We start from the raw sequence: 16,097 nt of genomic DNA, 5'->3' as shown, positions 1-16,097 counted from the left end.
AGGCAGAGAGGCAGGCAGAGAGAGAGGAAGGAAAGCAGGCTCCCTGCTGAGCAGAGAGCCTGACGCAGGGCTCCATCCCAGGAGAAATGAAATCTTGCCATTTGCAACGTCGTGGATGGAACTAGAGGGTATTATGCTGAGCGAAATAAGTCAATCAGAGAAAGACAATTATATGATCTCCCTGATATGAGGAAGTTGAGAGGCAATGGGGGGGTTTGGGGTGTAGGAAAAGAATAAATGAAACAAGATGGGATCGGGAGGGAGACAAACTGTAAGAGACTCTTAATCTTACAAAACAAACTGAGGGTTGCCAGGGGGAGGGGGTAGGGAGAGGGTGGTGGGGTTAAGGACATTGGGGGAGGTATGTGCTACGGTGAGTGCTATGAAGTGTGTAAACCTGGCGATTCACAGACCTGTACCCCTGGGGCTAATAATACATTATAAGTTAATAAAAAATTAAAAACTATTAAAAAAACACAAAAAACAAATGCCCTAAAACTTTCACGAATTGGAGAACAAATTTATTCCATGTATCGGCAGGTCAGGATCTATGTAACTGGTATATAAGAGACAGCTGTCAGCTCAGAAAGGTAGGATGGCAGCAACTGACCAATGATCGGTGCTGTGGCCACTGTGGGTCCCAGTGAATAATAATACGTGGCAATAAATTTCATGATGACATTGATGATGATAACGACGACGACGACGACGATGATGATGACGACGGTGCTTGACACCAATATCCTACAGGGCGTTTGGCTAATACGGCAACACCCAATAAGCTCCACGAGGGAAAGAACTGTGTCTGAAATTACTCATCACTCTCTCTTGGTCCTGGTTCACAGAAGGTGTGCAGGAAATATTCACTGAATGATGACATCAAATCAACGACTGAGTGAAACTCTTGTATGTAGCTTGATCTAATTTACTGGACTCACTCCTCAGTGAAAGTAGCTAGCTGGCTAGACGTCACTTGGAATGTTACATTGGAAAAACTGTTACAGATCATCCCACTGAATAGTCACCTTACAAATGAGGAAACTGAGGTCCAGAGAAGATAAGCAATCTCTGCAAGGTGGTTGAGCCTTATAGAGGGGGAGTCAAGATTGGAGCCAGGTCTGTCAAATCCTGGTGCTGTGCTGTTTACGTGACATCATTCTCCCAAGTCCCCTGGCATTCACTCCACCCTCATCTAAAAGAATCACCACAGAGGAGTAAAAGACCCCTCAGCCTGGCCTTAACTGGGGGCAGCAGGGTACTGTGGAGCCAGTGAGATTGGGTTTGAATCCTGACTCCGCCAGTGTTACCTTGACCATTGGCTTGACCTTCTTCCCTAAGCCTCAATGACCTTATCTGGAAAATGAGGGGCCATTACGGTCCCTAATTCACTTCAGTGTTGAGAAGTCTCCATGAAACAATGTATAGGAGGCCCTAAGCATGGTATCTGTCACTTAGGAGGGGCTCGATAAATCAGACATATTAGCACGATTTCATTAACATGTGCCCCAAGGCAGTCAAGCCATCCGTCCTGGAGGAGGCCAGCCAGCTAACACAACTCTCCCCCATGAGCACACTGGTACTGGTAGGTAAGGGAGAGTGGGACCTCCTAACTCATATATCCCACCCCGTTTCTTTGTCACCAGAGCGGAGGAAAACAACACGATTTCCTGAGAACTACTCCTTGACAGGTCATAAGCTGAACCGGCAATCATTCCAGTGTATTTACGGTCTGCACCACATGGCTGAGGACCTGTCGTCACTCTGTAGTCATTATGCTTTGTTCTCCTGGGGTCACCTAGCAACTAGCAGAGAGCCAAGTGGGGAAGCCTGCAAGTGCCATTTTAGGAACTACGTCTTAAATACCAAGGGATGGGCCTCCTTGTTAAAAGTCCCTTAGTCGACACTGTAGACAAAGAAACCCTTAGTCTGGCTGGGATCCCTCATCTGTAAGGACCATGATTTCCCAGGATTCTCAGTCCCAGAGTGCCCTGGTAGATGTGGACACAGCCTCCGAGGTCCACTCTTTTGTTTTCATTCCACACTCAGACGTCACACATACCCTCCCTTGCCACTTTTCAACAGCTTGGAGGATGAATTGAAGGGTGAAGGCAACTGGAACTGGGGATACCCCAAGGACAGGATTTTATGTGATGGAGACATTCTTCCCACTCCAGTTGGAGCTCTGGGTCCCAGCACAGGGTAGGGAGTTTATGCAGGGTCTGAAAGGGAGTTTTGGTTTTCGGACTTTACGAGGAGGCTCTTGGGGATGTCAATTTTGGCGCCTCATGCTCTGACCTAGCCTACATCGCACATGTGCACACAGCCTGTCCCAACTAGCCCCACAGAGGAACTGCTCTCCCAGCACTGATAATGCTGTCACCACGGCCTTCTCACGTCACATCTGCTATCCAGACGGATACACAAATTGGCCATGAATAGGAAAAGGAAATGGGGTAGAACATCAATAATCTGAAATTCACAGGCTTCTTTCTTTGCCCTAGAGACTGAACCAACGTGGAAACAGCCAAATGTACAATTAGTGATCATCTAGATAAGGAATGGACTAAAGTGATCCTTTATTTTACCTGTTTAAAAAGCTACACTATTAAGTAAAATCACTGTATAAATACGGGACAGGTAAGTCTATGCAGTATTTGTTCAACAGCAATACTGCGAGCCCAATCTTGAGTTAGGATGCACCCAGGTCATGCGTGAAACATAAACAAAGGAGAAAGCATGGCCCTGAACTATAAATTACATAACTATTATGGGAAATAAAATGTCTTTTCATGAAGCAACTGGAGAATAAGTCAACAATATAAACCATGAGACTATACAGCAGAGAATGTCAGTGTTAAAGGCTGTAAGAATTTAAGACACATAGGGGCGCCTGGGTGGCTCAGTGGGTTAAGCCGCTGCCTTCGGCTCAGGTCATGATCTCAGGGTCCTGGGATCGAGTCCCGCGTCGGGCTCTCTGCTCAGCAGGGAGCCTGCTTCCCTCTCTCTTTCTCTCTCTCTCTGCCTGCCTCTCTGTCTACTTGTGATCTCTCTCTGTCAAATAAATAAATAAAATCTTTAAAAAAAAAAAAAAAGAATTTAAGACACATAAAAGATCACCAAAGCTAGAGCTCAGCTCACCATTGAACATGAGCCTCTTTACAGGTAATTATCAGTCAACCATACACAGGAAATAAACAGGTAAATAAGACAAATTACAAATGCTTAATAATACTTAAAATTTAAATTCTATTCATTAACACAGGTTTTGGGAAGAAGTCCTCCTAGAAGTACTTTGTTAGGTATTAATTTGCACTGATAATTACAAGATGATTGAAAATATCAAAATTTTAGTTTCAAAATTATATAACTCTGACTTTACTATAATTTGTAACATCCCTCCTCTCTCTCTTCCAACTGGTCTATATTTGTGTTGTTTTGTCTTTGTAAATCCTCCCAAATCTTGGGATAGAAGTGCCCAGATCTCCAGATATATATTCACTTAAAACTGCCAAATATAGAGGCGCCTGGGTGGCTCAGTGGGTTAAGCCTCTGCCTTCGGCTCAGGTCATGATCTTAGGATCCTGGGATCAAGCCCCACACTGGGCTCTCTGCTCAGCGGGGAGCCTGCTTCCTCCTCTCTCTCTGCCTGTCTCTCTGCCTACTTGTGATCTCGTCTCTGTCAAATAAATAAATAAAATCTTAAAAAAAAAAAACCTGCCAAAACTATAACTACTGATAAGACAAAGAAGAAATACCAACATGGAAACCCTTTGTGTCTTCCTTATTTCTTTCCTTCTATCTGTCTACTTTCCATCCATCTTTCCAGCCTTCTTTCCTTTATTTCCTCTTTCTACCTTAACTTCCTTCCATTCTGCCATCCCTCCTTCTCTCCTTCCATCCATCGCACAAACAATTACTCAAGAACTGCCATATATCAAAGAAATAGAGCTAAACAAAACAGTCATGGTCCCTGTCCTCAGGGCATTTATGATTTCTCCACAGCAAGCAGAAAGATCTAACCAATCTTAAAAATTTGAAATTACTTGTGACATGGAATGTACACATAGGCTGGGTCTCTCCCTTTTGTGCTAGACACCAGGCAGATATAAAAATAGCCTACTTCAAGAGAACCAGGCTGTACTCCAAAGTTCACAGTGGAAAAAATTGGTGTGACAATGATGGACAAGTCATGTTGGTGCCAGGAGACCTGGATTCAATTCCAAATCTTCAGAGAGAGTTGGATGCATACAGAAGATTTAGCAATGCCCAGGCATACACTAAGTGTCCATTCAAAGAGATTATTATTATGGAAAACTCAACAGAGAGCACTTTCTTGAAAACAATACACAGTCATATGACTAATGACATTAGCTTAGCTTTTTAAGAATATGTGATCAAGGTAACAGTAATATTCAAGGTGATGTTCAAATTCAGAGCTCATCCAGGTTTTCCCAAACACAGCCATTCCTCAGTGTTTCCTGTAAAGGAAAAAGCTTTGGGCTGCGACCATTCATACATTCCCAAAATGGTGTCACTTCTTAGAAAACTGCTGTCAAAGATGGAAACGAGAAGGACATCATCAACCAATGGCAAAACAAAAACAAAAATGAAAACAAAAACAAAACAAAACTTCAACATTTTTGGTTTTATAGATCTCAGGTTTAGTTGTTTCATATATCCCCTTTTGTGTACGGGGACAAGTCCAGATTCCTTCAAATTGGAACTTTAGAAAAGTACCCATATGTCATCTAGATGAGCAGTTTTCTTCTCTTTAAATCTGAGAATTTTTAATATGTTCTTCTTTCTCTCTGTAAAGGAGTTTTCCAAGGCTCTTCCCAGGAGGTGGGTGAGTATCTGGTCCCAGCACAAAAGGTGATCTGGCTTCTTAAGGGACTTTGGTTCTTTGGCAGAGCCAGAAATACAGGTTTCCTATTGTCCAGGACTTGGACCTTGCCATAGGAGAGAACCCTAAGCTCCAATCCTATCACCAGCTTGGTACCTTGGAAATGTCTAGGAGCTCAAGAAGTTGGCAAAGGAAACTTCCACTCACGATATATCTTGCTTGTCTTGGAAAAAAAGCTTGACATTCGTGAGCCTGAGTCAAATCCATATTTTCAAGCTTTCTTGGCACCAAACGATACATCCCTGGTTGGTACACAGCTCCATGCTCCAGGGACATAGGAAAAGGCCTCCACTCGAGAAAGCCTGGGTACACTTTTGGAGCACCTCCCCAGTCGCAGATCTAAAACCTTTCCATCTGTCCACCTTTTCCTCCCTTAGTTAGCTCACTTGCTTCTGGAAACTATATCTTAAGGCAGATAAGGATCTCCTGTGTCCAGCTAACTTTTCAGATTGGAACTAAGGGTCAGAGAGGCCATGAGCCTTGTTGTAACTGGCAGCTAAGAGTCTTGAATGTACCCGTCAGCCTCCCATTTCTGTGCCGCTGGACTCCCTGCACCATACCCTGTGGCACCTCAAGGATACTCTTTCTCTGCATCCGGGTGGGAAAAAAAAAATACTGGTTTTCACTAGAGCAATACTTCCTGCTCCTGATTGCACATCAATATCATGCAAGGGGGGCCCTGGGTAACACAGGTGGTTGAGCATCCGATTCTTGGTTTCGGCTTGGGTCGTGATCTCTAGAGTTGTGAGATCAAGCCCTGCATGGCTCTAAGCTCTGCTAAAGTTCTCTCTCCCTCTCCTTCTGCCCCTTCCCACACTTGCTCGCTCTCTCTCTGAAATAAATAAACCTTCTTTTAAAAATGTCAGGATACGGGGCACCTGGGTGGCTCAGTGGATTAAGCCTCTGCCTTCGGCTCAGGTCATGATCTCAGGGTTCTGGGATCGAGCCCCGCATCGGGCTCTCTGCTCAGCAGGGAGCCTGCTTCCTCCTCTCTCTCTGCCTGCCTGTCTGCCTACTTATGATCTCTATCTGTCAAATAAATGAATAAAATCTTTAAAAAAAAATGTCAGGATACTTACTTAAAATGCAGATTCTAACATGACATAATTTTAAAAATAAAATAAAATAAAATATAAATAAATAAATAAATAAAATGCAGATCCTCAGGCTCCCCCCACCTCCAGAGACTCCAAGTAAGAGTAGGATAGAATATATGTATTTTTAGCAAGTTTCCCAGGCGATTCCGACGTAGCAGCTCAGGGCTACTCAGAAACTGGCATTAATAAGACCCATAAGAGCAGAATGAAGCTACTTTCCCCCTACAAGGCTGAGTGGTCCCGCTCCTCAGGCCTTCTAACAGTCCCTCACTGTTGTGTGCCTGCAGGATGGAATTAGTCACTGCTTTCGGCAGAAAGACTGATCACCGTGGTGGAAAGCAGCACACAGTGTAGGGCACGAGATCAGTCTTAGTTCAACAGCAATGTAATTCAGATGGGGACCTTTTCCAAGCCCTGGGGCCCTGCGTGAGTCACTCAACTCCTTCCTGGGCTCAGGAATTTCCTCTGTCAAATCAGGCTCATGAGGCAAATGTCACTTGAACCTGAGGAAGGGTCCTTGTGCTCCTTAAAAGGAACATGATAAACAAGAATAACAACAAGAGACTTTTCAAATTCCCTCCTAGCCAGCCTACACATTGCAATCAGCATCCCTGAAAGCAAAGTTTGCTGAAAGGTGTCTGGAAGCGACCTCCTTCCAGTGCTGACCGTGGTTCCCGAGTTCCAGCTGAATCATGTCCCCGTGTCTAAGCCAGGCAGGTGAAGGGCTTCACACATTCTCCCCTCCTCGCTTGTACTTCTGGCACTGCTTCTTGATAATCTCTCCTCCAACCTACCCTACATGTCAGCTAGTGAACTTAGGCCCATGGGCCAAAACTCGGACGTCGCTCTATTTTTGTAAATAAATGTTTATTGAAACAGAGCCATTCTCATTCATTGATGTATCACTGATGGCTGTATTTGTGCCAGTGTGGCTGAGCTAAGTGTGAAAGGGACATTACGTATCCTCTTAGTCTGCAAAACCCAAAGTATTTACTATCCAACCCTTTACAGAAAAAGTGTGATGACCTCCACTATAGCCAGTCCTTTTCAGACATTTTTGGCCATGACTCACAATAAGCACACTTGACAATGAGACCTACTATACACATAGATACTTATGTGTGTATTTATATATACATATTTCCCAGAGTAATATTTACCTTTACTAAACACAATGCATTCTAAGAGGTTTCCAGTCTACTCATTTTTTTTTTCAAAGCTGTCATGACATTTTATTAATCTCCTGATCTCAGGTGAGTCTTGATTCATATTTGGAAAACACTGCTTTAGACAAAGTGAATTGGCTATTTGCAACACATGTCCCCTGCTCTCCCAACCTCTATTTCTTTCTTGGCGCCGCTCTCTCCATCTGGCATGGCCCGGTCCTTTCATCTCTATGTATACAAATCCTTCCCATTCTTTAAGAACCAGCCCAGTTTCCATCCCTTTACTGAAGTCTGCTTTGAACCTCCAGTCCCAAAGCATTCTCTCATTTCCCACCACATTTTTTCTCTTCTTCTATTTTAGAAATTTAAAGTTTCTGCATTGTAGAACAGTCATCTAGTAATCTGTACATGTTTCTAATGATGTACCCAAAGATCTTGAATTCCTTAAGGGTATGGTCCTAAGCATTTTGTATTCTAAATACCATGCAGGACAGTGCCTCATACTCTGTAAGTACTGAATAAATGTTTATTAAATTGATGTAAGCAAATATTTGTTACTGAGGGTATAATATGGTTTACGCACATGATATCTTATCCTGCAAAGTTAAAGTCTGTAAATATATTATATATTGTAAGTGCTCAATAAATGCTTATAAAGATAGAGAGGGAGGGATAACCTGGGCTTGCCAGTTTCCATTCCAGTTGCTAGATTTGTGTTGTTAAAGAAGGTATCACAGCTTGGACTGACCTAAGCACAAGTACCAGCCATATATTCTGAGTCTAAATAGTAGCACTTGAGAGAGCTTGATACGGTTTCTCCTTTCCCAAAGAAACAAAAATGCACACCATCCCTCCCAGACCATTAATGGTAATGCCACTAGAGTGGGTAAGAGAAGAAAACTCCCCAGAATGAAAATTCTTCAGGAATCCCAACATATCCTGAAATGTTATCATTATAACCAGTTCCAGTGTTTTTACTGCAATATTTTTAAGCATGACCAAAGAGGACATATTCTTAGGAATTCAAGGATGGTTTGATATCAGCAAATCATGCTATATCATTATCATAATAAAAAAGAAAAAAGTACTTGTATATCACTAGATTCTGAAAAGACACCTGATAAAACCAACAGCTGTTTCTAAAAATAGGAAAAAATAGGAAAAAATATCTATATGGACATAGAGATTTTACCAAAATTAAAAAGTAATCACTGGGGTGCCTGGGTGGCTCAGTTGGTTGAGCATCTGACTCTTGATTTCCGCTCAGGTCATGATCTCAGGGTCGTGAGACTGAGCCATGCATAGGGCTCTACACTCAGCACAGAGTCTGCTTGAGATCCCCTCTCCCTTTTCCTTTGCCCTTCCCCACCAAATGAATAAATAAAATCTTTTTTAAAAGTTTTAAAAAGCAATCACCAAAACAGAAGGTAAAATGTTAAATCCATTTCCATTAAAATAATGAATTATCACAATTATTATTTAACGTAATTCTGAAGATTGTACCTAATGCAATAAGAATATGACATACAGGGTAAAAATATTAGAAAAAGGAAACATAAAAATATTTTAGTCACATATTATATGACTGTATGCCTTTTAAAAATCACAAGAGATTATAGAGTTTTTAGAAAAGAAAATGCTGTAATTAATATTAGAATGTGCTAAGATGGTTGCAAAGAAGAGAAAAAAAGGTATTAATCAATAGTCTCTCCTTATATAAGCACCAAAGAAATTAGAAAAATGAGGATGTCAACATTAAAATCAAAGCTGTTAAAAGCTCTATAGGACATATGACCCAGTCTCTTCAATTAATATGACGAGATCGGGCGCGTTCAGGGTGGTATGGCCGTAGACTCTTCAATTAATAAATTAGAAAGAGAACACCTGAAAGGGATACGCAGATTAAAAGATACTTAATAGATATCAAATAGTTATAAAGTAATATCTTTTGGATCTCAATTGGAAAAAGAAAAAACTATTAAGGAAGAAGTGAGAAAAGGAGAAGTTATTAAGAAATTACTTTTGGTATTCCACTTCTACATTTCTGTTTAGGATGTAGAACTCTATAAAAGAATGTTGCTCCTATCCCAATAATAAGAAAAGGCCAGGAAACCTTCAAAATCATAACTTTTCTTGAACTCCTTAGAAATATGAGGCCATAAGGCCATAGAGTAAGTGAGATCCAAAAGGACAAGCCCCTTCAAGGAGAAATAGGACACAAAACCATCTTCCTTTTGGCAGATCACAGGAAAAAGAGGATGCTTCCATACAAGTGAAAAATAAGAAGTTATTTAAGAGTTCCAAAAATTCTTAAAGGCCAAGTATAGCCCATCATGTTAGTTTAAAATTGCTTGGAGTCCCAGATACCAGAGATATATTTGCAAGTTAATTCCCACAAACCTTCACTGGGTGTTCACAGAAAAGACTGGAGAGAGAGAGGGAGTCCTGATAAGTGTTTGCATGTGGGCAATGATCAGCTGCTGAGAGACAATCTTGAAGCCCTTCCAGTTCCCCAAAGCTTCCTTTCATAGGAAACAAAAGGCTTAAATTTTTGGATATGTGAGTTGCAAATTTCCTCATCCTAAGAACCCATGCAAAAATCCATTGTTACTGGAATAGGGATTGAAGTAACAACCCTCTGCCCTTGGAGAAAGGGTAGGAAACCTTTTGGGGCCTGTAACATTACTCCAATACTAAGGAGAGGTCTGCTGTCACTGGAGAAGGGTCAAGCACCTGACAATAGAGATCTATCTTGTATCATAGACATGCGGGCACTATGGAAAGCTGCAAATGAAACAGAAACACTGAAAAATCTCCTCCAAAAGAGCATCCTTGCTTTGGCACACAGTAAAAATATCCACTTCTGGAAGAATTAGAACTCTATGCAACACTAAAAACTATAATAGAAACAAAAAAATCTAAACTCAGCTCAACTCCTGACTAGATTAATTTACCCTTTCCAGTAATGGCCAGATAAAAGAAGAGGTATGCCCATTTCTGTGTATAAACATTGTTTACCTGAATCTCTAGTGTTCTTATACACATACTGTCCAGCACTCAGTGAAAAATTACGAGATACACAAAAAGCAAGAAAGACTAAATCATTGCTTTATCCAGAGAGATAAAATAGTCAAGAGAACCAGATTCACAGATAAACCAGATATTAGAAATAACAGACAGGTAGTTTGGAATAATGACGTTGGATATGTTAAATTATCTAGTGGAAAAGATAAGCAACGTATTAAACAGATGGGGAATTTTCTCACCAAGATGAAAATTATAGACAGAGTCAAAGAAAAATGCTAGAAATAAAAAACAGTATCAGAGATGAAGAATTCCTTCACTAGGCTCATCAGAAGATTGGACACAGTGAAGGAAAGAATCAATGACTTAAAGATAATGACAACAGAAAGAATTAAACTGAAAAACAAAAGAAAAAAGTAAACAAAACCAAACAGTATGTGTAAAGAGCTCTGAGACAACATATGGTCGCAAATCATGTGTCATCAGAACCCCAGAAGAGAGAGAATGGGGAAGGAGAAATATTTAAAAAATAATGACTGAGAATTTTCTAAAATTAATGAAAGACAATAAGGAACAGATCCAAGAATCCCCAAAACCCCAAGAAAGATTTAAAAAAATACCTAGATATATTGTAGTTAACCTGTTGAAAACAAAACATATAAAGAAAATATTGAGGGCAACCAGAGGTAAGGATTGGCGAGAGTTTAAACATAGAGGAACAGAAACAAGAACTGAAGCACTCTTCTTGGAAAGTATGCAAGCCAGAAGACAATGAAGTAACATCTTCAAAATACTGAAATAAAGAAATGAAATTTTAACCTAAAATGGTGTGACAATGGTACTGTGGTATTTTATATTTTTTCTCAACAGCTTTTATACTTAAAGATTCACACTAGGGATTGTTTCACACTAATCAGAGAGGAGAGCTCACCTTGTAGATGAAGGTAGAGATAAACCAAGATGATGATTGGCTCATCAACCAATCATCAACCATGAGTTGATGATGATAGAAAGTAGGTGATAAACAGAGGGGAATTCAGTGATAGTCTCTCTACTCTCATAAAATTTTTTAAATTGCCATAATAGAAAATTTTGTTAAGAAATGGAAAATTTATAATATTTTTTATTTGAGTACAGTTTGACACACAATGTTACATTAGTTTCAGGTACACAACATAGTGATTCAACCTCTCCATACACTATACTATGCTCACAAGTGTAGATAAAATTTATCACCATACAACACTATTGTAATACCATTGACTATATTTCCTATGTTGTGCCTTTCGTTCCCATGACTTACTCATTCCATAACTGGAAATCTGGATCCTCCACTCCCCTTCCCCTCTGGCAACCACCAGTTTGTTCTCTGTATTTGAGAGTCTGGTTTTCTGTTTTGTTTTTTTGGTCTCTTTTTTTGGTTATTCATTTGTTTTGTTTCTCAAATTCCGCACATGAATGAAATCATACAGTACTCTGGGTCCATCCATGTTGCCACAAATGGCAAGATCTCATTTTTATGGCTGAATAATATTCCACTGTATATATATTTCACATTTTCTTTATCAGTTCATCTATGGGTAGACATTTGGTAATTTTGCTTTTTGGTGTTTTTTTTTTTCATTTATTTTGTGTTTTAGATTCCACACTTGATCTTATCCAAAAGGCCAAGAAGTTTTAGATTCCACATATGAATGAAATCATATACTATTGGTTTCTCAGTCTGACATTTCACTTGGCATAATGCTCTCTTGGTCTATCCATGTTGTTGCAAATGGAACAATTTCATCTTTTTATGGCTGTGTAATATTCCATCACACACACACACACACACACACACACCCCTTCCTTATCCATTCATCTGCCAATGATGGATAATTAGGTTCCTTCTGTAACTTGGTTACTGTAAATAATGCTGCAATGAACATAGAGGTACATTTTCTTTTCAAATTAGTGTTTTCGTCTTCTTAGGGTAAATACCCACCATACACAAAAATAAATTCCAAATGAATTAAAGTTCTAAGTGTGAGACCTGAAACCATAAAAAGAGGCAATAATATCTCTGACATTGACTGCAACATTTTTCTAGATATGTCTCCTAATGCAAGGGTAGAAAAAGCAAACATAAGCTATTAAGATTACATCAGAATAAAAAGCTTTTGCAAATAATGTATCTGATAAGGGGTTAATATCCAAAACATATAAAGTACTTATGCAACTCAACACCAAAAAAACCCAAACAATCTAATTTAAAAATGGGCAGAGGACCCAAATAGACTTTTTCCAAAGAAGACATACAGATGGCCAACAGACACATGAATGGATACTCAACATCACTAATTATCAGGGAAATGCAAATCAAAACCAAAATGAGATGTCACCTCCCACCTGTCAGAATGGCTAAAATCAAGAACACGAGAAACAACAGGTGTTGGTGAGAATGGGGAGAAACGGGAACCCTCATGCACTGCTTCTGGGAAGGCAAACTGGTACAGCCACTGTGGAAAACAGTGTGGAGGTCTGTCACAAAATTAAAAATAGAATTACCATATGATCCAAAAATGGATTTTTTTAAAGAGAAAAAAACGGAAGAAATGAGTGTATCATAACACATATCCCACCAGTCTTCTCTGATTTTTTTCCTCTAATTATCTCTTCCTATGGTCCACAATGGGTTCACAGGTCTCCAAACTGGGGTCACATAGTGCTACAGCCTTAGCCACCCTCTCCAGTGACATCACCCCAGCAAAACCTACCAGTGCCAAAGCTCTCTTCTCCACACAGAGAGCACCGTCCCGAGTCCATCAGATTGGAGAAGAATCTCCATCCCGCTGGGGTCTCATATACAGGGACCTTCATTGATTTGGCCACTCTGAAAAATTAAATTCAAGGCAACAGTCAATTCATATATATCTTCTCCTTTCTTTTTTTAGCACAGAAGAAAGTCTTTAGAATTTATTAACTCCAATAACTAGATTTCAGAACATTCCAGACTGTGTTGACATTTTTCAGGATGTTAAGCCATAAGGTAGAAAATGATAAATAGCATATTCCAAGGGTTCTCAGTTTTGCTTTCCCCATAATATAGAAAATATTAAGTTAATGTGTAGGATATTCTCACACTTATGTTTTCCTTCTAAAAATGGTCCTTTATCTGCATGGTAAGATCCCACTTGGGGATCTCAGAATCTAAATTAAGAGGGAGTTTGGGTACAAACACTTTGGAATATTGTTTGACAGAATCTACTAAAGATGAATATATCCATATCCTATGAACCAGCAAGGCAACTCTTAGAAATCAGACATGTAGTGGACACTTGTGGCATACAGCTGTGATTCACTGCCAACCCACACACATACACGCTAGGACTTTTAGGATTGGAAAACTCATTCTACCAGCTCCTAGAAATGTTGATGGCTAATGGCTCACAGGTGTGACCCCCACTCTCTGCCAAAGACAGATGTCACATTCAAAATCATGCTTCCCTCCCCAGGTCAGTCGATGTACAATGACTGGTAAATGAGGATGGATAAAGGTCTAGTTTCCTTGCCCCTATTTGGCACAACTCTGTGGGACCATTTCAGCTCTAGAGCTCTCCATAGGTTGGCTGAGGCCTTTGTTGTGACTGCACTGTAGTCCGACTTATCTCTCGGTGTCCAATTTGCCTTCCTTGCTCCCCCACAGGTACTGATCTTAAAGTCAACTTTGGTCTTGATGGCAGAAAGGAATAAACTTCTTGCAAGCAAATCTCTTTCAGGGGTGCCACCTGGGTAACCCAGTATGTCACATTACTCAACAGAATATATACACAAGATTTTACAAAAATGATCATAGAATCACAATTCACAAGAACTGAACAAACCCAATGTCCACTGAGTAGGATGGAGAGATGACTTGTGATATATAACGCACTACTGTAGATTTTGTGGAACAAACTATTGCTACATGCAACAACTTGGGTGAAACTCACAAACATCATATCAAGTAAAAGAAACTGGGAACAAGAAAATACATACTGTATTGTTCCATGTAGATAAACTTCAAGAACAGCTAAAACTAAACAGTGCTATCACAATGCAGGTTTAGGGGATCAGAGAGGTCAAGTGTTTTGTTGAAGGTTTCACAGAGATAAGAGGCAAAGCTAGAATTTGGACTCAAGTCTGCTTAATTTCTGCTCACGTTCCATTCCATTATATCGTGGTGTCTGCCCAAATGATTTAAGAGGTATGTAGATCTCAGAAAATGCTCGGGAATGATCTGGTACTGTACCACCGACCTAAAGAGTTTCATCTTCCCCACATGCAAGCAACCAAAAAACAAAAACACCAAATACCTGCCACCAGCAAGATTTAGTTTCTCAGAGGCTATAAGTGCAGGAGGTAGTCAGGGAGAGGAACCAGTGAGGGCATCTTAGTGAAGAAGAGGAAGAAAGGTGCACAGAGGACAAAGGACATAATGTAGAATAATGATTTCTTTAGGTTTGTTTTGTGGGCAGCTAAAGAAAAAAAAAATCTAGAAACTCTTGCCAGAGGAAAGGGAACACCTTCCTTTCCATAACATACAAGTGTAACTGATGTGTTCAGGACCTCGAAAAATTATGTGATAAATCTCCCTCGTTTGCTTGGAAAAGTACTTTTTAGATGCTCAGGTATTACATCAAAGGTTCTGTTGTTGTTTTAATGGGCTAAGAAACATATACAATTACACTTGTATCTTGGTAGGAACAATGAAATAAATCCTCCCCCAACTGTAGATCCAAGGTAAATTTTCATAGTCAGAAGCAGAAAGAAGGAGGAGTAATTCACAGAGAAGATTCCCAGAGTCGGCACACAGTAAAGCCTAGGTCCAAGTTAATTTTGCAAATATGAATGCATATGATTACCAAATAGAAAGTGCAACATGGAGTAGATGTCAGGGTAAGAAAAAGGGTAGAGGGGCGCTGGGTGGCTCAGTGGGTTAAGCCTCTGCCTTCGGCTCAGGTCATGATCTCAGGGTCCTGGGATCGAGCCCCGCATCGGGCTCTCTGCTCAGCACTGAGCCTGCTTCCTCCTCTCTCTGCCTGCCTCTCTGCCTACTTGTGATCTCTCTCTCTCTGTCAAATGGATAAAATCTTAAAAAAAAAAAAAAAAGAAAAAGGGTAGAGAGTTTGGGGACATATATTTTCTGGCTAAAACATTCTTGTTGGTTCAGAGCCAAGTTGGCAGATCTGAAGGGAGGGGAAAGGATTTCCTTTGCTCCCACCCTTCCCAATGAATCACTGTCAGGAGGTCACCAGGCTGGGCACTGAGGCTGGATTTTAAAGGACCGGATACTTCTACAACGCTAAGGCACAGTAGCAGCTATGCAAGCTAAGATAACAACATGGGTAATTAAATTCTGGGATCGTGAGCATGAGCTGATTGTGCCCTAGAGTCAGAAAGGAATTCCTCTTCCTCCTCCCTCTAGTGAACTTGGGATCCATCCCAAACACAGCATTCAGCAGATACCATTCTCTAGACTGGTTTTTGGAAACAGACCCCCTGGGGATTTTCTGAAAGCTTAAAACCAAGCTGCTTATGCTGGGGGTCTTCACTCCGCTTGACCGCTGCCACCATGTGCTAGAGACAAACGTTAAGGACTCACTTCCTAGGAAAGACTGGAGTATGAAGAAAAAGAAAGAAAATGAGTCTCGACCACAATTTTCCCGCAAGTGGGAGTTGAGTTCTGGTAGTTAAAAAAGCAAAAACAAGGACGCCTGAGTGGCGCAGTCGGTTAAGTCTCTGACTCTTGGTTTCGGCTCAGGTTGTGATCTCAGGGTTCTGAGAACGAGCCCTGTGTCAGTCTCCACACCCAGCATGGAGTCTGCTTAAGGTTCTCTCTCCCTCTCCCTCCACCCCTCCCCACTCCTCGTGCTCTCTCTCTGTCTC

The 16,097-nt window shown here is 40.7% G+C and overlaps 1 protein-coding gene across 1 annotated transcript in view; it reads right to left on the bottom strand.

Annotated features, from left to right (window-relative positions):
- The window catches only part of LOC111153612 (phosphoglucomutase 5), a 231,052-nt gene that overhangs the window by 65,263 nt on the left and 149,692 nt on the right, over window positions 1-16,097 (bottom strand). The window contains exon 7 of the mRNA XM_022512745.1: window positions 12,947-13,062. Coding sequence (XP_022368453.1) covers window positions 12,947-13,062 — 116 coding nt within the window. The remainder of the gene's footprint in view (window positions 1-12,946; window positions 13,063-16,097) is intronic.

Source organism: Enhydra lutris, unplaced genomic scaffold, assembly GCF_002288905.1.
Source record: "Enhydra lutris kenyoni isolate GAN:26980312 unplaced genomic scaffold, ASM228890v2 scaffoldscaffold33, whole genome shotgun sequence".
Lineage (NCBI taxonomy): Eukaryota > Metazoa > Chordata > Mammalia > Carnivora > Mustelidae > Enhydra > Enhydra lutris.
The sequence above is the reverse complement of the archived record's forward strand: the minus strand, read 5'-3'. Positions and strand labels throughout refer to the sequence as shown.